We start from the raw sequence: 21,221 nt of genomic DNA, 5'->3' as shown, positions 1-21,221 counted from the left end.
GAGGGCCTGGATGGGGCAGAAACCCCGCGGAGAAACCTTTCCACTTGCGTCTCCCTGTCACCTTTGCGCTGCACTTTTGCTCCGGGGATTATTTCAGTAACTGAACTGGAATCTGCCAGCTGGCACCCCTGATCCTGGATCTTGGCTTGGTTTTGTGGGAGCGTTGAACATGCTGCTTGAGCCTCCAGCCTCTCTCTGAGGGCCGAGCTGGCTCTTCTGCGTCCTCAGCTTCTCCTCCTCCGAACGCCCCCCCCCCGGCTTCTCTCCATCCCAGGTGGGAGGAGGAGGAGGAGAGCTTTGAGGTGGCCAAAGCAGAGCCAGGGATGAAGGGAAGGGTCTCCTGTCCCCACCTGAAATGAGCTGGTCTCCAGCCCCTCCTATGCCAATCAACTGGCATCTAAAGAGAAGCAACAGGCTGGCATGAGGGCAGCCTTCCAGTATCTGAGGGGCTGCCCCAAAGAAGAGGGCCTGGATGGGGCAGAAACTCCAAGGGGAAACCTGGGTTGGGGTCGCCATTCCACTCGCGTCTCCCTTGGACCTTCGCGCTGAACTTTTGCACCGGGAGATTCATCCTGCACGGAGCCCCTGAGGTGGGAGGGGGGGCTTATGGAAGGAAGGATGAAAGACAGAGGGGGGGAGAAAGGCAATGCCCCCCCCCAGCTGACCTGTGATGAGCACCGTCTTGCCCCGCAGGCTGACCGCGTTCCGACACCGGGTGGCCGTCCCGAACTTGTAGTAAAGCAGCTCGTAGAGCTCCAGCAACAGTCCCGCGGCCACCCGCAGCGCCTCCATGGCCCGATCCTTGCCCGGCCCCGCCAGCTGCCTTCCTTTTTATCTCCGAGGCCCTCCCCCGCCCCCCGCCCCCTCCCCGCGGGTACCGGTATATCAGAGAATGCGAGCTCCCGAGCTCCAGCCACGCGCAGAGCCTCCCTACTATCGTCTGCTCCTCTCAGTCTTTCCTGGTGGTATCCCGTCCTAGGAGGTCCCTAACAATCACTAGCCTGCAGCCCCCTGGCCCTCCCCTCGTCCCCTCCTGGGCTAGGAAGGGAGGGAGGGAAGGAGATGGGAAGGAGAAGGAGGGAAGCAGCGAAGGAAGGTAGGTAGGAAGGAGGGAGGGAAGGAAGGAAGGAAGGAAAGAGGGAGGGAGGGAGGGATGGAAGGAGATGGGAAGGAGAAGGAGGGAAGCAGCGAAGGAAGGAAGGTAGGAAGGAAGGAGGGAGGGAAGGAAGGAAGGAAAGAGGGAGGGAGGGAGGGAGGGATGGAAGGAGATGGGAAGGAGAAGGAGGGAAGCAGCGAAGGAAGGAAGGTAGGAAGGAAGGAGGGAGGGAAGGAAGGAAGGAAGGAAAGAGGGAGGGAGGGAGGGAAGGAGATGGGAAGGAGAAGGAGGGAAGCAGCGAAGGAAGATAGGTAAGAAGGAAGGAGGGAGGGAGGGAAGGAAGGAAGGAAAGAGGGAGGGAGGGAGGGATGGAAGGAGATGGGAAGGAGAAGGAGGGAAGCAGCGAAGGAAGGAAGGTAGGAAGGAAGGAGGGAGGGAAGGAAGGAAGGAAGGAAAGAGGGAGGGAGGGAGGGAAGGAGATGGGAAGGAGAAGGAGGGAAGCAGCGAAGGAAGGAAGGTAGGAAGGAAGGAGGGAGGGAAGGAAGGAAAGAGGGAGGGAGGGAGGGATGGAAGGAGATGGGAAGGAGGAGGGAAGCAGCGAAGGAAGGAAGGTAGGTAGGAAGGAGGGAGGGAAGGAAGGAAGGAAAGAGGGAGGGAGTGAGGGAAGGAGATGGGAAGGAGAAGGAGGGAAGCAGCGAAGGAAGATAGGTAAGAAGGAAGGAAGGAAGGAAGGAGGGAGGGAAGGAAGGAAGGAAGGAAGGAAAGAGGGAGGGAGGGAGGGAAGGAGATGGGAAGGAGAAGGAGGGAAGCAGTGAAGGAAGATAGGTAAGAAGGAAGGAAGGTAGGAAGGAAGGAGGGAGGGAAGGAAGGAAGGAAAGAGGGAGGGAGGGAGGGATGGAAGGAGATGGGAAGGAGAAGGAGGGAACCAGCGAAGGAAGGAAGGTAGGAAGGAAGGAGGGAGGGAAGGAAGGAAGGAAGGAAAGAGGGAGGGAGGGAGGGAAGGAGATGGGAAGGAGAAGGAGGGAAGCAGCGAAGGAAGGAAGGTAGGAAGGAAGGAGGGAGGGAAGGAAGGAAAGAGGGAGGGAGGGAGGGATGGAAGGAGATGGGAAGGAGGAGGGAAGCAGCGAAGGAAGGAAGGTAGGTAGGAAGGAGGGAGGGAAGGAAGGAAGGAAAGAGGGAGGGAGTGAGGGAAGGAGATGGGAAGGAGAAGGAGGGAAGCAGCGAAGGAAGATAGGTAAGAAGGAAGGAAGGAAGGAAGGAGGGAGGGAGGAAAGAAGGGAGGGAGGAGATGGGAAGGAGGAGGAGGGAAGCAGTGAAGGAAGGTAGGTAGGAAGGAGGGAGGGAAGGAAGGAAAGAGGGAGGGAGGGAGGGATGGAAGGAGAAGGAGGAAAGCAGTGAAGGAAGATAGGTAAGAAGGAAGGAAGGAAGGAGGGAGGGAGGAAAGAAGGGAGGGAGGAGATGGGAAGGAGAAGGAGGGAAGCAGTGAAGGAAGGTATATAGGTAAGAAGGAAGGAAGGAAGGAAAGAGGGAGGGAGGGAAGAAGGGAGGGAAGGAGAAAGAGGAAAGCAGTGAAGGAAGGTAGATAGATAAGAAGAAAGGAATGGAGGGAGGGAGGAAGGGAAAGGAAAGGAAGGAAAGGGAGTAGGAGGGAGGAGATTGGAAGGAGAAGGAGGGAAGCAGTGAAGGTAGGTAAGAAGGAAGGAAGGAAGGTAGGTAGGAAGGAGGGAGGGAAGGAAGGAAGGAAAGAGGGAGGGAGGGAGGGAGGGAAGGAGAAGGAGGAAAGCAGTGAAGGTAGGTAAGAAGGAAGGAAGGAGGGAGGGAGGGAGGAAAGAAGGGAGGGAGGAGATGGGAAGGAGAAGGAGGGAAGCAGCGAAAGAAGGAAGGTAGGTAGGAAGGAGGGAGGGAAGGAAGGAAGGAAAGAGGGAGGGAAGGAAGGAAGGAAGGAAAGAGGGAGGGAGGGATGGAAGGAGAAGGAGGAAAGCAGTGAAGGAAGATAGGTAAGAAGGAAGGAAGGAAGGAGGGAGGGAGGGAGGGAGGAAAGAAGGGAGGGAAGGAGAAAGAAGAAAGCAGTGAAGGAAGGTAGATAGGTAAGAAGGAAGGAATGGAGGGAGGGAGGAAGGGAAAGGAAAGGAAGGAAAGAGGGAGGGGGAGGGAAGAGATTGGAAGGAGAAGGAGGGAAGCAGTGAAGGAAGGTAGATAGGTAAGAAGGCCCCCTCCTCCTGGCCTCTCCTGGTGGTCTCCCATCCTATCCCTGAGGTTGCCTTGCTTGCAATGCCTGGTCTCCTTGCATGCAGAGGGAGGGGGCCTCCCTCCACCCCCTCCCTCTGCCTTCTGTTGCCGCATGTCCCTTGGCTCTGTGCCCGGCCCCTAAGCCCAGGGGTGGGCAGGGGGGCAGCATTGGGCCAGGAGTGGTGCGGGGACCTCCAAGCAGCCCCTCCCTTGAGAGCGGGGCACCGTATTCATGGGGCGCCCGATCAAGAAGAAGTTTTCTTTCAGGTCCTCCCTTCGCCCTGATTTCTAACCCAGAATATGGCCTCTAATTTCTCAGGCCCCCTTTCTCAGACCTTTGGGGGTCCAGTGAAAGAGAGGGGTCTCTTTGTTATAACCACCATTGCTCAGATCCTGCATCTATGGAATGGAACAGAATAGGAGAATTGGAAGGGACCTCAGAGGCCCTTCTGTGGGCGTGGCACACTGCAAAATCCCCCTCCCCTCCCCACTCCGGGGCAGCTGGAGGTGGTATTTGCCGGTTCTCCGAACTACTCAAAATTTCTGCTACCAGTTCTCCAGAACCTGCTGAATTTCACCTCTGCTTGGAGGTCTTCTGGTCCAACCCCCTTCTCAGGCAGGAGACCCTATACCGTTCCAGACCAATGGCTATCCAACATCTTCTTAAAGACTTCCAGTGTTGGGGTATTCACAATGTCTGGAGGCAACTTCTGTTCCACTGAGTAATTGTTCTCACTGTCAGGAAGTTTCTCCTTAATTTCCACGTTGCTTCTCTCCTTGATTAGTTTCCACCCATTCAATGTTCCCTCTAATTTTTTTTCAGTGTGAGCGGAAAAGTATAGTGTTTGAGCAGCACATTTTCATACCTGAGCACCTGGATTTTTTTCACAGATGTCACCCAAGACAACGAAATTAGTGTTATTTGAAACTCAATTCTACCATGTAAATATCCATTAAGTAAAGAAATCTCCCTATACAGGCAGTCCTCAATCTACGACCATCATTGAGCCCAAAGTTTCTATTGCTAAGTGAGACATTTGTTAAGTGAGTTTTGCCCCATTTTGCAACCTTTCTTGCTACAGTTAAGTGAATCACTGCGGTTAAATCAGTAATCTGGTTGTTAAGTCAGTCTGACCTTCCTACTGACTTTCCTTGGCAGATGTTTGCAAAAGGTGACCCAGGACACCGCAACCGTCATAAATATGAGGCAGTTGCCAAAGATCCAAATTTTGATCATATGACCATGGGGATGCTGCAATGATCATGTGTGAAGAACAGCTGTAATTCACTTTTTTCAGTGCTGATGTAGCTTTAGTCATTAAGTGAACTGTTGTAAGTTGAGGACTATACTTTCCCCCTTACTATCCAATAGTCTGCAGTGATATTAGCAAGTTATGAATAAATTACCAACTGATGTCGATTAGCAATTGGAGCACTTAAAGAAGCAAACAAAGAGGGGAAAGGAAGGAAGGGAGGAAGGAAAGAAGGGAGAGGGAGAGAGAGGGAGAGTCATTTTAGTCATTTATTTGACATTTATAGGCCGCCCTTTTCCCTGAGGGGACTCAGGGCGGCTTACAATTAATAGGAAGGGAGTGCAAGACAAAACACGAGAAAAAAAATGTGAATAAAAAAAATAAACCAGTAAAACACAACATTCATTCAGCATTCGGGTGGGGCGAGGTTAGGGTCTTATCCCCAGGCCTGACGGGATAGCCAGATCTTGAGGGCTGTGCGGAAGGTCTGGACGGTGGTGAGGGTGCGAATCTCCACGGGGAAGGGTCGGAGCTGCAACTGAGAAGGCTCTCCTCCGCGTAGTCGCCAGTCGGCACTGGCTGGCGGATGGAATTCGGAGGAGGCCAGCTCTATGCGATCTGATGGGACGAAGGGAGGTAATCGGCAGAAGGCGGTCTCTCAAATAGTCAGATCCACTACCATGGAGGGCTTTATGAATTGTGAGTAGCACCTTGAAGCGCACCCGGAGATCAACAGGTAGCCAGCGCAGCTCACGGAGGATCGGTGTTATGTGGGCGAACCGTGGTGCGCCCACTATCACTCGCGCGGCCGCATTCTGGACTAACTGAAGTCGCCGGATGCACTTCAAGGGCAGCCCCATGTAGAGCACATTGCAGTATTCCAGCCTGGAGATCACAAGGGCTCGAGTGACTGTTGTGAGGGCCTCCCGATTCAGGTAGGGCCGCAACTGGCGTACCAGGCGAACCTGGGCAAATGCCCCCCTGGTCACAGCTGACAAATGATGGTCAAAAGTCAGCTGTGGGTCCAGGAGGACTCCCAAGTTGCGGACCCTGTCTGAGGGGTATAAATTTTGACCCCCCAGCCTGAGTGATGGAACGTTGGCCAAATTGTTGGGAGGGAAACACAACAGCCACTCGGTCTTGTCCGGGTTGAGTACCAGTTTGTTAGCTCTCATCCAGTCCATAACGGCCTCAAGACCCCGGTTCATCACGTCCACCGCTTCATTGAGTTGGCACGGGGCGGACAGATACAACTGTGTATCGTCCGCGTATTGATGGTATTTTATCCCCTGCCTCCGAATGATCTCACCCAGCGGTTTCATGTATATGTTGAATAGTAGGGGGGATAAGACCGAGCCCTGCGGCACCCCATAAGTTAGGGGCCTCGGGGACGATCTCTGCCCCCCCACCAACACCGACTGCGACCTGTCCGAGAGGTAGGAGGAGAACCACTGCAAAACAGTGCCTCCCACTCCCACCTCCCACAGTCGTCGCAGAAGGATACCATGGTCGATGGTATCGAAAGCTGCTGAGAGGTCAAGGAGAACCAGGATGGACGCATGGCCTCCATCTCTGGCTCTCCAAAGATCATCGGTCAATGCGACCAAAGCGGTTTCTGTGCTGTAACCGGGCCTGAAGCCGGACTGGAAGGGGTCAAGATAGCTAGCTTCCTCCAAGGTACGCTGAAGCTGGACAGAGGGAGAGGGAGAGACAAAAAAGGAAAGAGGAGAAAGAGAAAAAGAAAGGGGAGAGGAGGGTGGGAGGATAAGAAAAAGAGGCATAAAAAAGAAAGAGAGAGAAGGAGGAAAGAAGGAAGGAAGGAAAGAAAAAAGGAAGAAAAAAGGAAGGAAGAAAAGAGGAGAGAAGAGAAGGAATAGAGGCCAAAATAGCAAACAAGGAAAAGTAGGGGAAAAACTTTCACTGGAAAACACTATTTTTCCATCAGTGCAAAACTTTCCTAAACAAGGTTAATTTTCTGGATTTTGACTTTCCGGTCCAGGTGGACCAAGAAGCCTTTATGTTCTTTTTCTAAAAAGCACTGAAAAAAGTGAATGACAGCTGTTCTTCACACATGATCATTGCAGCATCCCCATGGTCATAGGATCAAAATTGGGATCTTTGGCAACTGCCTCATATTTATGAGGGTTGCGGTGTCCTGGGTCACCTTTTGTAACCATCTGCCAAGGAAAGTCAGTAGGAAGGTCAGACTGACTTAACAACCAGATTACTGATTTAACCGCAGTGATTCACTTAACTGTAGCTAGAAAGGTTGCAAAATGGGGCAAAACTCACTTAACAAATGTCTCACTTAGCAATAGAAACTTTGGGCTCAATGATGGTCGTAGATTGAGGACTACCTGTATAGGGAGATTTCGTTACTTAATGGATATTTACATGGTAGAATTGAGTTTCAAATAACACTAAGTTCGTTGTCTTGGGTGACATCTGTGAAAAAAAAACCAGGTGCTCAGGTATGAAAATGTGCTGCTCAAACACTATACTTTTCCGCTCACACTGAAAAAAAATTAGAGGGAACATTGGGGGGGGGGGGGCATAGAAAGTATTCCAGTTTGTGCCAATGTTCAAGGCCACACATGCTGACCCAAACACCCGAGTGATTCTCAAAACGCTTAGGCAGCTCCCCATTGGCTGAAGATGAAACCGTCAAGGGGAGGGCTAGGACGACTGTGAACATTTGTAATTTTTTGCAAGGGAGTTTTAGTTCTTAGCTTGTCTTTATTGAAGGGACGCGGTGGCTCAGTGGCTAAGATGGTGAGCTTGTCGATCAGACAGGTTGGCTGTTCGAATCCCTAGCGCCGCGTAACGGGGTGAGCTCCCGTAACTCGGCCCGACTTAGCAGTTCGAAAGCACGTAAAAAAATGCAAGTAGCAAAATAGGAATCGCCTTTGGTGGGAACAGCGTTTCGTGCGCCTTCGGAGTTTAGTCATGCCGGCCACGCGGCCACGGAGACGTCTTTGTTTCAAATGTTTTATTTCATTTTCATTTTCATTTCATACAGTCACGTATGTACTGTGCATGATTGAGGCCATATAACATTGAGCAATAGACACAGCCATCCTTGTACTCCCCAAAATACAAAACCAATATACCACTTCAACCCTCCATACACCCTTTCTTTCTCCCCGCTCCAACTTTCCTTTCTCCCCTCCAACATTCCCCTCCCCATCTAACACTCCTTTCTCCCCCTCCCTTCCATCTCACCCTCCTTCCATTTCTCTCTCCCTCCCTCTCTGCCCCTCCCTCTTCTTTCCCTCTGCTCCTCACTTCGGTGTATTTCTACTATCCATCGATATATTCAGCTTCTTATTTTTATACTAAAATTTTTAAAAAAGGCAACAGTATACAAGTGCAATCATGTTGTTTTAAAAACTGGCACAAATTATATTTCCCCCCTCCCCCCTCCCTCCTATGACCCCACCTCCCTTCCCCCCTTCCGACTTCCCAGAGCCCGTACACGGTATAGCTTTTTATCAAACACAGTCTAAAATCTCTACATTGAACTCAGCTTCTTACCATTACACAAACTTAAGCAGTTTACATTGTTCCTAATCTTAATTAATTGATTACCTGCAGGATTTCCCCAGAAGTTATTTGTTGATTCAGCTTTTGCCTGTACTCTTCTCTAGCTAGTGGCCTTATCTCTTTATCTAAGTATCTGTCTGTTTCTAAACCCTTAATTTTGTCCCCTTTGTGCCTCCTTCCTCTATAACACAATTTGGATACATTTCAAATTTTTCTTTTGGTTTCCTCTTCCAATTCTTTTCGTTTTTGCCTTTGTTTGTGTCCATGTACATATACATATACATATACATATACATATACATATACATATACATATACATATACATATACATATACATACGTACGTACGTACGTATGTACGTACGTACGTGTGTGTGTGTGTGTGTGTGTGTGTTTTAATTTGTGCTGATAAATAAATAAAGGGAGACTAGTATAGATCTATTTCAAGCTATTTAGCTCTCATCAGCTAGCCATACCCTTACTGGGATTTGAACCTGGGCTAGTAAGGGTATGGCTAGCTGATGAGAGCTAAATAGCTTGAAATAGATCTATACTAGTCTCCCTTTATTTATTTATCAGCACAAATAAAAAAAAATAAAAAAACACATATAACAAAGGCAACAGTAAAAATATTGGGTTTCTGTTGTGATGGACTCTTGTGATGAGCCGAAGGACAGATGATGGAAGCAGTTAGCTTCCTCCCATAATTGGGGCTTACCAGGGGTTGTAAAAATCTAATAGATATATATATATATATATGTATATATACATTTTTATATTCATCAGTACTCTTCTCATATATACTTTACTTAGATCTCCGACAAATTCCCTGAATATACTCTTATTCATGTTCCGAACAAAGTATACAAATAGCAATTTTTACAATCATTAATATACTTTTCATATCAAATAAACTCCAATTCGACCTCCAATAATAAAGAAAATAGAAAAAAAAGGGAAAAGAAAAAAGAAAGAGAAGAAAAAAAAAGTCAGTAAAACCTCTGCATTGAACTCAGCTTCTTGCCATTACACAAACTTTAAGCAGTTTACATTGTTCCTAATCTTAATTAACTAATTAATTACCTGCAGGATTTCAAAATGTATTAACACCAAGTAAGTTAGAGGGAAAAAATAATAATAATAAGGAAAGAATAAAAGGAAAAGAAAAAAGAAGGAGAAGAGGGGGAAAAAAAGGCAATTAAAAGCACCGCCCCCTAGAGTTGGGAACGATTAGCACATATGTGGAAGGGGAACCTTTACCTTACATTGTCCGTGGGAGAAAGAGGTTCAAGGCGGCTCCTACTTTATAATTTGCAGATGATATGTACATCTTGTAGATGGTAATCTGCTTCTTGACCTGCTCTAGATAGTTCTTGGCGAGGCTGACTTGTGATGCTCTGCCTCTACTCAGAACTTGACGAGAGACAAAGGAAGAGGAAGGGAAATGCTTGGGATGTATCGGGACCGGAGAGGGAGGGGAGGAATTCACGGGAGCCGTCTGCAGCCTGAGATAATCCTGAGGCTTCAAGGCCAAAGGATGGGAACCTTCTGGAGGCAGAGACTGTTTCCCCAAAAATAAAAGTAACGTGTTGAGTTGGTGAACAGTGGACAATGGGTGTCCCACCTGTGGAGTAGGGCAGTGGTTCCCAAAGTTGGCAACTTTAAGACTTGTGGACTTCAACTCCCAGAATTCTCCAGCCAGCTCTGCATGTGCGGTGGGCACGCTGTGCCTCATATCAGAAGTGGGGGGGGGGAGAGACACATACCCACCCCCAAACACATACAGAGAGAGGGAGAGAGAGACAGAAACATAGAGAGAGAGACAGATGGGGGAGATAGAGAGATACAGACGGAGGGAGGGAGAGAGAGAGACAGAGAGGGAGAGATGTCAAAAGGGTTTTGTGGCTCCCGGTCGGTGGTGGGTTCCGGTTACCATCCAGCGACACCTCCGTGAGCAGCTGCGACGCTGCAGCTGCTCAGCGGTGCAGCCGCTGTACGCACTGTGCGCATGTGCGGTGGGCCCTCCAGAGCACTGTACCGGAATGGTACCCGGGCCGGTGCTCCGGGCAGCCTCCAGTATGCCCGTACTGGGGCGTGCTGCCTGCAACCCACCACGGCTCCCGGTATTTTTTAACAACGGGTTCTCTGCTGGGTAGGCGTAGCTAGGGGCCAGTCATCTGACTGGGTTGGAGTGAGTGACCTTGAAGTGTCCACTCCCACACAGGTTTTGTGTTTTCCTTTCTGTGGGAAACAGGTCCAAATGGCTCTTTGAATGTTGGACGTTGCAGAGCCCTGATGTAGGGTCTCCTGCTTGAGCAGGAGGCTGGACTGTATGACCTCCAAAGGCCCTTCCCACACTAAGATTCTAGGATTCGGGACCTGGGATGGTGGGAGACGTTCTCCCTCCGCAGCTGAGCTTGGTGGAGGAAACTCCCTGGGTGGTCTGCATAGGAGGTCAAGGGAGCACCCATTGGGATACGGGGGGGGGGCTCGATCTGGAGCGCCTTGGAGCCGGACTTCCACTTACCTGGATGAACCGCGTAGCAGGTGACGTCGGTTCCTTCCAGTCGGTTGGCCAACTCTCTCACTTGGAGAACGTTGGCTAGTTTGCTGTTGGAGTACGAATGCAGAGCTTGCCACATCCCTTCCACCGGCCTGTGGATGGTCCGAAAGTCGATCTTCCCCAAAACGTGGATACTGGAGACCACAGTTACGATCCTGCTCGGGGCGCAGCGCTTCAGCCGGTCGAGGAGCAGGTGGGTCAGCAGGAAGTGGGCCAAGTGGTTGACCTGGAAGGCCTGGTCAAAGCCATCGGCAGTTTGGCCACCCTGAAAGACCCCTGCCAGGAAAGTAAGTGGATTACATGCAGCCCTTGGCTTACAACGGGTCACTTCACAATCTAATGCAGTGTTTCTCAACCTTGGTAACTTGAAGATGACTGGACTTCAACTCCCAGAATTCCCCAGCAGTGGTTAGGACAGTGTTTCTCAACCTTGTCAACTTGAAGATGTCCGGACTTCAACTCCCAGAGTTCCCCAGCCAGCATTCGCTGGCTGGGGAATTCTGGGAGTTGAAGTCCGGACATCTTCAAGTTGCCAAGGTTGAGAAACACTGATCTAATGAAAGGTAACAACAAGCGGGTTCCAAACTTCCAGTGGCTCCCCCTTGTGGCCACATCACACAATTGCAACCTGGTGCTTGGCAACCAGTTTGACCTTGGAAACCTGGGAAATGACTGTGATTTATGGCATTTTTGTCAAAAAAGGGAATTTACTTGCAGTTTTCAACAAAAACACCGGATAGTGAACAATCGGTTCGCTTAACAATAGCCTCAAAAAAAGAATGTAAAATCGTGTTGGCCACACGGGTGACGGGATTTAGCACCATCACAACTTACGACCATAATGGGCAGGCGCCATCATGGTCGTAAGTCGAGGACTGCATGTAAAGCATCCAGTTTGCCCTAGTGGTTAAAAAAATGGGAGGACGTGAGTTCCCAATCCTGCCTTAAGCCATGAAAGCCAGCTGGGTGACTTTGAGCCACTAGGAGACAGGGAGTTCTAGTCCCGCCTTAGGCATGATCTGAGTGACTTTGAGCCAATCACTAGGAGACGGAGAGTTCTAGTCCTGCCTTAGGTATGATCTGAGTGACTTTGAGCCAATCACTAGGAGACAGGGAGTTCTAGTCCCGCCTTAAGCATGATCTGAGTGACTTTGAGCCAATCACTAGGAGATGGAGAGTTCTAGTCCCGCCTTAGATATGAACTGAGTGACTTTGAACCAATCACTAGGAGATGTGGGAGTTCTAGTCCCGCCTTAGGCATGATCTGAGTGACGTTGAGCCAATCACTAGGAGACGGGGAGTTCTAGTCCCGCCTTAGGCATGATCTGAGTGACTTTGAACCAATCACTAGGAGACGGGGAGTTCTAGTCCTGCCTTAGGCACAAAAGCCAGCTGGTGATGTTGGGCCAGCCTCTCTCTCTCCCCAACCCCACTCACAGGGTTGTTGTTTAGAGGGAAATAGGAGGGGGAAGGAGTGTTGGATCCGTTCACAAGTAACCTTGAGTTACTTGTAAAAATGATAATGAAGGCGGCATACGGAAAGCAAACAACTACAAATAGGAGAGAGTCACTTCTCAAAGGAACTGAAAATCCCGGAGACGGTAATCTTCCTCCCCCGGAGACCCTGGGGGGGAGGGTCTGCTCTGCCCCACCTGCGTTGTTGATGAGGATGTCCAGACGGGGCTCCGATTCTAAGAAGGTCTGCGCAAAAGCTCGCACGGAGTCCAGGCTGCCCAGATCCAGGATCATCAGGATCACCTCCGAGTTCCCACTTTCCTGGAAAAGGAGCGGAAGGAATCCTGAGCCTCAGGATCGAGTACGGCTTCAAAGGCGGATCCCGACTGACTCACCTTCCGCGTCGGCCTGATCACCTCCCGGCATTCTCTCTGGGTGCTGTGTAACAGGGGTCTCCAACACTAGGACTGCAGACTGTCACGGAGCCGTGGCCCGTTGGGGACTGGGCCGCCAAAGGGGCAGGCTAGTGCATGAAGCTTCGCTTGCACACGTATGGGATTTAGGATTAGAACTCTCGCCCCCACCGCCACCGCCAGTCCAAGAAATCCAAAAGATTCGGGGGGGGAGGGGGCTAGCGTTGTAGTAAAACAATACAAGTTGTCCTCGTTTTTTTGCTAACCATTTAGTGACCATTTGAAGCTACAATGCCACTCGTAGCATTGTCCAGGGTCTCGTGATCAATATCTGAGATCCCCTCAAGAGGAGTCAGACAAGCAAAGTCAATGGGGGAGGTGGATTCACTTAACAACCATGTGATTCACTTAACAACCATGCCAAAAATGATTAATAAAATTGTATCTGATGCATGTCAGGTGTCAGGCCTACAGCGGTTCCTTTAAGAATCTTTGGCCTGCCACACTCTTATTAAGGGGCGGGGGGGATTTAGCAAAGGGCAGAATGTGTTGTTTTCCAAATAAAAAATTCCTTCCTAGAAGCTCATCTTTTGTCTCCCAAACCTTCACACCTGACCGGAAGCTGTTAGGCGTAGATGCCAGCATAGAAGAAGAGGATTGGACCATGGGATGGACTGTGGGTGTGGTGGGGGCAAGATCATGAGCTTTTAACTGGGTGGGATTCTGATGAAACTTCCAGAGTCGGAATCCCGTAGCATGATGCCAACATGCCTGCTTTATAAAATTGGAACTTTGAGCCTAGTTTTGGCTTCGGCTCTGATTTAATTTTACATGGTATTTGGAAAGCTAACATCTGGTTTCCGAAAGATGCCCTAATTAATAGCCAAGTTCCAAAAGAAAACCGGTTTTTTTATTAGGAACGCCATTTCGGCAATACCCCATTGCAGTCAGATCTGACCTCATTTAAATTATGGCTGAACTTTGTCCCTGTTCCTTCCCTCCCCTCAGTCTGTGTCATAAATCACATTCTCCAATGAGGTGCACCCCTCTCAAGCCTGCTGTAGTAATCTGAGAAACGACTCTAGCCGAAAGTATGTGTCGAATGCCCCCCCCCCGTTTCCTCACCATAGCACAGTGTTTCTCAACCTTGGCGACTTGAAGTCCTGTGGACTTCAACTCCCAGAATCCCCCAGCCAGCACAGATTCTGGGAGTTGAAGTCTACAGGACTTCAACTTGCCAAGGTTGAGAAACACTGCCATAGCATCTTATAACAGACATGCAAATACTTTATGAGTTGACAATGCATTTAACAAGTATCTTATTTAGCAATGGGAATTCAAGCTTCAACTGTAGTCGCAAGTAGAGGACTGCCTGGATATAGCCGCCAATCTTATAATCAACTCAAGGCAGCTCTCAATCAAAAGTTAAATCAACGTAAAAACCGTAATAAAACTATAAAACTGGAAAAAATGCTCGCAAAAGTATGGTGACCTTAAGGCCAACTTCGGAGGGGATCTGCAGTGGGAGAAGAGGACGGTGATGGATCTCTGTAGGTGTGCATTGTGAGGATACTACAGGTAATCCTCGACTTACAACTGCAATCAAGAGCAAAATTTCTTAAACGAGTCTTGTGCCCCCCCATTTTACGACCTTTCTTGCAGCAGTTGTTAAGTGGGTCACTGCATTTGTTAAGTTCATTGTAAGGTGAATTGTGAGTTTACTTGTGAAAAGATTGCAAAAGGGGAATCACATGACCCAGGACACTGCCGCGTTATCTGCCTAAATACCTGGTAGATAAACTCATTCTTCAGGCAAAGAAGATGAGAGAGAGATCGAGCTGGCAAGAGGTTTTCTTTGAAGTTTGCAGCTTTTTTTTTTGCTGCGAACGGAAGGGGGGCCTACCGAAGGCTGAATCACACCTCCGAGCCAGGAACTTCTGCCGTAACCACTACGGCGCAAAGTAAGGAACCCCCGATTAGGACAATTTTTGATATATCTATTTGAGATTAATACAAGCAGAGTCCGTACCCGAGAACCTTATCTGTCTTTTTAAAAAAAAAAGAAAAAAAAAGAAAGAGCTTTCTTTGTGCATCGGGTTTCTAAAATAATAAGCTCCTAAAATGGCGGATGCCACATTCTTAACTGTCCGACAGAGAGAAAGATCAAAGGAACAGCCAGATGGCATTCTCTGACTAATTAGTTTCGTTTCTCTGAAGAGCTTCCAAGATTTTTTTTCTTCTTCTTATCAACTTTTAAAAGTTGTAAAAGCCTCCTTGTTAATATAGAGACATTCCAAACAGAGATGAATACGAACTGTTTCATTACAATGCTAATCTTTTGAAACTTGCTTTGTTACAATGCTCTTTTCTGAAACCTTTTGAAAAACTTCTAAGAACAAATAAAGGGGGGGCTTAATACTTTCTTCTCTCGCAAGCTATTCAAGCTATTATGCAGAGTTTGAATAATTGTTGAATAATTTTTTTGAAGAAAAGAAATAATGGCATCAAAATCAAAGTCGGGGAGACGTCTTTTTAAGAATACACCTCACGCACTTGGCACAAAGTTGCAGCTTCCACCTTCTACGGCCCCTACTGGAGATTTGCTAACGAAATTTTTTTTTGAGACTCTTAGAGAATTTAGAGAGCAGAACTTAGAAACCCTCAGAGAATTCAGAGAGAAGATAAAGAAATTTAACACAGACTTATATGATAAGCTTGATACTAGGATTGCCAAAACAAAGGACGATATGGTGGGACTTGTAACTGTATTGACAGAATATGTTGCTGGAATGGAAGATAAGCTAGAGGTTCTTGAGGAAGCCAACACTAACTTGACATCCAAAATTGAAGTGGTGCAACAAAAAGTTGAAAACGCAGAAAAACAAATTGTTATGATACACTACAAACAGATGGAGCTTGCATTAAGAGTCAGGGGGCTGTGTGAAAACGAACAGGAGAACTTGAAGCAGATTTTTTCAGAGGCCTTTAACCATCTGGTGGGAAGACCGGGGATCAACTTTGACTGGCAGATCGAAAAAATTTACCGCATTAACTCTTGGGTGGCAAAACAGAGACGACTTCCTCGAGATGTAATTATATATTTTACTACAAGAGAGTCTAGAAACGTGATACTACAAGAGTCTTATAATACCAGGCTACAAATGGGCGGACAGGACTTGATTGTCTTGAAAGAAATACCACCCCAGATGCTAAGAGCCAGGAGAGATTATGCTTTTCTAGTGGAAGAACTCAGAAACCGTCAGATACAGTATAGATGGGATGTGCCATTTGGTATTATAATCACATTTGATAAGCAAAAATATCGTCTCAACTCTGTATGGGAAGCCCGAGATTTTTATCACAAGACCCTGAAGGTGGGACACCCTGAATCATCTGGATCTGGAGAAAGACTACGAGAAGGACAAGATAAACAGCAAACCGCACAACTACCAGACAAAAAGCACCATTTCCTCCTTCCGGAAGGGCAAGGGACCAGAGAACAAGGACCTAGCCGTACGACTACCAGACGAATGGGAAAACAAGGCAGATTGCAACAACATCAATAATCATCGGCCATTGATCAAGGAGTTATGTCTGAACTCTTTACAGAAGAGAAAGAAAATATTTCACTATCTCAAACAGTTCAAGAATGATATAATTTGTCTGCAAGAAATTTATATCAAATTAACTGATCAAAAATATCTGTTCGACCCCGAACTTGGTCAATATTTTGTGACCTCTGCTACGCAAAAGAAAAATGGTATAGTTGTATACTTAAGAAAAGACATTAAGGCTGAGTGAACTGAAGCAGATCCCTTTGGAAGATATATCGCATTAGACTTAATTCTAGAAGGGAAAAAGACTTGATGGACAACTTCGAATTTTATACAAATCACTAATGATTTATCTTCTAGGGTGAAGAAGACAAAGATTGCGGCGAGGGTCCTCTTGGATCATAACCCAGTCTGGACGGAATAGGGAAGGGTAGTGCAGGCAAGAAGGTCTTGGAGGCCGAATGGGAGTTTATCATGATATGAAAAGTATACTAATGATTGTAAAAAATTGCTATCTGAATACTTTGTTCTGAACATGAATAAGGGTATATTCATGGAATTTGTAGGGGACGTAAGTAAAGCATATATGAGAGGAGTACTGATGAATATAAACAAAATACATAGACATAAACAAGGGCAAAAACGAAAAGAATTGGAAGAGGAAACCAAAAGAAAAATTTGAAATGTATCCAAATTGTGTTATAGAGGAAGGAGGCACAAAGGGGACAAAATTAAGGGTTTAGAAACAGACAGATACTTAGATAAAGAGATAAGGCCCCTAGTTAGAGAAGAGTACAGGCAAAAGTTGAATCAACAAATAACTTCTGGGGAAATCCTGCAGGTAATCAAACAATTAAGATTAGGAACAATGTAAACTGTTTAAAGTTTGTGTAATGGCAAGAAGCTGAGTTCAACGGAGAGATTTTACTGACTTTTTTTCTTCTCTTTCTTTTTTCTTTTCCCTTTTTTTTTCTTTATTTTTTTTTAAATTTTCTTGGTTTTAATATATCTTAGACCAGTGTTTTTCAACCACTGTGCCGCGGCACACTAGTGTGCCGTGACATAGTGTAAGGTGTGCCGTGGGAAAAACACCCACCTATATTGAATATAGGCACAGAGTTAAATTTTTTTAACATTTTCTAATGGTGGTGTGCCTCGTGATTTTTTTCATGAAAAAAGTGTGCCTTTGCACAAAAAAGGTTGAAAAACACTGTCTTAGACTGTGTCTGATAAAAAGCTATACCGTGTACGGGCTCTGGGAAGTCGGGATGGGGGAAGGGAGGTGGGGTCATAGGGGGGAGGGGGAGGGGGGAAATATAGTGCCAGATTTTAAAGTAACATGATTGCACTTGTATACTGTTGCCTTTTTTAATTTTAGTGTAAAAATAAGAAGCTGAATATATTGATAGATAGTAGAAATACACCGAAGGGAGGAGCAGAGGGAAAGAAGAGGGAGGGGTAGAGAGGGTGGGAGAGAGGATCGGAAGGAGGGTGAGATGGAAGGGAGGGAGTGTATTGGGAGAAAGGAGTAATAGAGGGGGAGGGGAAGTAGGAGAGGGGAATGTTGGAGGGGAGAAAGGAAAGTTGGAGGGGGGTGAAAGAAAGGGTGTATGGAGGGTTGAAGTGGTATATTGGTTTTGTATTTTGGGGAGTATTTTTGACAAGGATGGCTGTGTTTATTGCTCAATGTTATATGGCCCCAGTCATGCACAGTATATATGTGACTGTATGAAATGAAAATGAAAAAAAGAAAATAAAACATATTTGAAATAGGAAGATTATTTGTCTGACCTCATGATATTCTGTATGCAGAAACCTAAGAATGTTGTGAAACAATGCTATCCAACTATTAATTGGAAGGGTGTTAAGATTTTTAAAATTTAATAGCTGGAGTAGTGAAAGGTGGGACGACACACAGTTGTAGCTAATTGCTTGAAGAGAGCTGGCCACTGCCTGAGGCAACCTGGGCTGTGATTGGTTGCTGAGAGTGAAAAGGCGGAGTTCCCTGGTTTCCCGCCTATTTTTTCTCTGCATGCTGTGTGCGCCCTGTGCTCTCTGATTTACCTCAGGATGTCCCTGCTGTGTTGATTTCTTGTTTTCTTTATTGTAAATATATTTATTTATATAAAATAGGTTCATGTCAGTCTTTCTGACTCCATTTCGACACCGGCTGTGCAATTCCCTGACAGGTTATGGGCCCAGAAATGCCCTGAAGAGCCAGTAGTATATATATATATATATATTTTTTGAGGTAAAAGTTTCTTCGTGAACCTGTGGGAGCTTGAGGACGACTGGCCTGTGAAGACTGCAAGATGCTCGTTGTGACAGGAGGAGGATTTTCTGTGGCTCCTCTTAGTGAAACAAATTATTTCTCATATGTCCCTGTTTGCCTGCCTTATTTACTGTAAATACATTGATTTATATAAAACTGATTCACCTCAGCATTTTTTGACTCCGTTTGGACACCGGCTGTGTAATTCCCTGGAAACCTTGCATTATTAGAATTTATGAAAAGCCGAAGGAAGGATTCGTTCAGAAGGGCTGAGCTATGTTTCTCTTGCGCTTTCCCTCCAGCCCATCTTAGACACGGAGGATCCTGACAACCGGAATGCTGGTTATCGTGGCCTGAAACGGGGGCAGGATTGTCCCTGTGCCATCCGAGGCTCTGGAATGGCTGGGGTGGGATGGGGGGTGTCTGCTGCTATGCTCCCCTTGAGGACTGCAGATGCTATCCATGGGCAACCTGGTTTTCTGCCATACGGAAGCAAGAAAAGAATAAGAGAGAAGGAATAACGTCCTCACAATTGCTCCACACTTTACACCCCCATCTAACCAACTCGGAGAAAAGACAGAAAAGTCAATTTGATATTCTTCATTTGAGTGTACAAGTAGTCCTCGCCTAACGGCCTTTATTTTAGCGACCGTTTGAAGTTACTGACATGTGATTTACGATCGCTTTTCAGTTATGAGCTTTGCAGCATCCCCGTGGTCACATGATCAAAATTCAAACGCTTGGCAAGTGACTCATATTTACGACCGCTGCAGTGTCCCAGGATCATGTTATCCCCGTTTTGCGTCCTTCCGACAAACGAAGTCAATGGGAAATCCAGGTTCACTTAACAACTCTGATACTAGCCGAGGTGGCGCAGTGGTTAGGGTGCAGTACTTCAGGCAACTTCAGCTGACTGCTATCTGCAGTTCAGCGGTTCAAATCTCACCAGCTCAGGGTTGACTCAGTCTTCCATCCTTCCGAGGTGGGTGAAATGAGGACCCAGATTGTTGTTGGGGGCAATATGCTGACTCTGTAAACCGCTTAGAGAGGGCTGAAAGCCCTATGAAGCGGTATAGAAGTCTAACTGCTATTGCTATTGCTACTAACGTAATAACTGGAGTGATTCGCTTATTTGACCTACAACCATCATTTAGTGACTGTTCAAAGCGACATTGGCACTGAAAAAAGTGACTTATGACCAGTTTTCACGCTTGTGATTGTTGCAGCATCCCCATGGTCCCGGGATTTATGACGGTTGCAGGATCCTGGGTTATGTGATTCCCTTTTGCGACCTTTTGACAAACAAAGATAATGGGGAAGCCAAATTCATTTAGCAACCATGGTCCTAACTCAGGAACTGCAGAGATTATGCTTAACAACTCTGGGGGAAAAAATATGGGAGAAAACTCACTTAACAACTGTCTTGCTTAGCAACAGAAATTTTGAGCTTAATTGTGGTTGTAAGTCGAGGACTACCTGTATAGAGCAGGGCACAGAGATGAATCAGGAATTGTCAGGACCTGAGAACAAAGAATGACACACAGTAATTCTGCCAAGGAGATTCCTTGATAGTTCAATACCTTGAAACGGAATCTTGCCGAATCAAAGTAGATTACCGTCTCTGAGGCTCATATTATCTGCCAATTACAAGGGATGAGCCATCTTGAGCCTTTTTCCGTACGTATAATATCTACACTAAGTTGCCTCTTCCTCCTCTGGAATGGACCCCTCCCCCCCGCCCCGGAATCTTCCCCATTTTACTCCCACACGGGAACCTCCCCCCCCCCCGCCTCCCGAAGGAGATTCAGCCTCTCCATTGAGGAAGGCCCCCCCCCCCCCCACAACCCCAACCGCCCCAGAGGGCAAAGAGACCCTGCAATAAAAGAGGTTGTGGCCTTCCTTCCCGGCGGTGGCTTTGACACTACAGGTAGTCCTCGAGTTACGACCACAATTGAGACCAGAATTTCTACGGCTAAGCAAGGCAGTGGTTAAGTGGATCTGTTTTTATGTCCTTTTTTTGCCACGGTTGCTAAGCGAATCGCCCAGTCGTTAAGCGAAGCCAGCTTTCCCCACTGACTTTGTTTGTTCGAAGGTCGCAAATGGCATTCACGGGACCCCAGGACAGGGCAACTGTCATAAATCCATACTGGTGGCCAAGTTCTGATCATGTGACCACGGGGATGCGACGACGGTTGTAACCGTGAGGACTGGTTGTAATGTAAGCCACATGTTTCAACGCTGTTGTAACTTCGAACGGTTACTAAATGAAGGGCCGTAAGACAAGGATGAGACCATACTGGAGCTAATAGCCAACTCTTCAGAAGATCGGCCCAAGAAGGAGTTAAACAGACTTGAACTCAAGGCTTCTATGGAGCGAAATAGCAATAGCAATAGCAATAGCGGTTAGACTTATCTACCGCTTCATAGGGCTTTCAGCCCTCTCTAAGCGGTTTACAGAGTCAGCATATCGCCCCCAACAACAATCCGGGTCCTCATTTTACCCACCTCGGAAGGATGGAAGGCTGAGTCAACCCTGAGCCGGTGAGATTTGAACCGCTGAACTGCAGAGTGCAGTCAGCTGAAGTGGCCTGCAGTGCTGCATTTAACCACTGCGCCACCTCGGGTGAGAAAAATGTGCAGGAGCAGCTCAGGTGAGACCTGGCTCAATTCTCAATCCAGGTTCTGTTCCTGTTCACAGATGCGTGTGTGTTTTGTGATCTCCCCCAGTTCCTTCTCTCCACTTCCAGGGACGGCCACGCCCCCCATCCAGAGTTTCCGTCTTTCTTGTCGACAATTGTGAAATCTGGAACCCTGTTAAGGTTGCCCCATTGATCGCCCAGCCA

At 47.5% G+C, this 21,221-nt stretch overlaps 2 protein-coding genes across 2 annotated transcripts in view; both read right to left on the bottom strand.

The window, feature by feature from the left end:
• The window catches only part of LOC116507325 (dehydrogenase/reductase SDR family member 13-like), a 134,133-nt gene extending 133,330 nt beyond the window's left edge, over nt 1-803 (bottom strand). Inside the window, exon 1 of the mRNA XM_032215380.1 lies at nt 666-803. Within this exon, the coding sequence (XP_032071271.1) occupies nt 666-792 (127 nt within the window). The 5' untranslated portion in view covers nt 793-803. The remainder of the gene's footprint in view (nt 1-665) is intronic.
• Nucleotides 804-10,478: 9,675 nt separating this feature from the next.
• LOC116507818 (dehydrogenase/reductase SDR family member 13-like) lies at nt 10,479-12,565 on the bottom strand. Its single transcript, XM_032216152.1, has 3 exons — nt 12,535-12,565; nt 12,337-12,483; nt 10,479-10,960 (listed from the first exon to the last, which is right to left on the bottom strand). Exons 1-3 carry the CDS (start codon nt 12,563-12,565, stop codon nt 10,479-10,481), a joined length of 660 nt encoding a protein of 219 aa, XP_032072043.1.
• Nucleotides 12,566-21,221: the final 8,656 nt, after the last annotated feature.

This window comes from Thamnophis elegans, chromosome 4 (assembly GCF_009769535.1).
Source record: "Thamnophis elegans isolate rThaEle1 chromosome 4, rThaEle1.pri, whole genome shotgun sequence".
Lineage (NCBI taxonomy): Eukaryota > Metazoa > Chordata > Lepidosauria > Squamata > Colubridae > Thamnophis > Thamnophis elegans.
Note: the sequence above shows the minus strand (reverse complement) of the source record. Positions and strands in the feature narration are given on the sequence as shown.

Bases quoted from the DNA above. Each gene is read 5' to 3' on its own strand.
- LOC116507818 (XM_032216152.1), bottom strand. From the start codon at position 12,565: ATGCCGGGAGGTGATCAGGCCGACGCGGAAG. The intron at 12,484-12,534 runs GTGAGTCAGTCG...CCTGAGGCTCAG, and splicing joins TGATCAGGCCGACGCGGAAG to GATTCCTTCCGCTCCTTTTC. The intron at 10,961-12,336 runs GTGGGGCAGAGC...CTTTCCTGGCAG, and splicing joins CATCCTCATCAACAACGCAG to GGGTCTTTCAGGGTGGCCAA.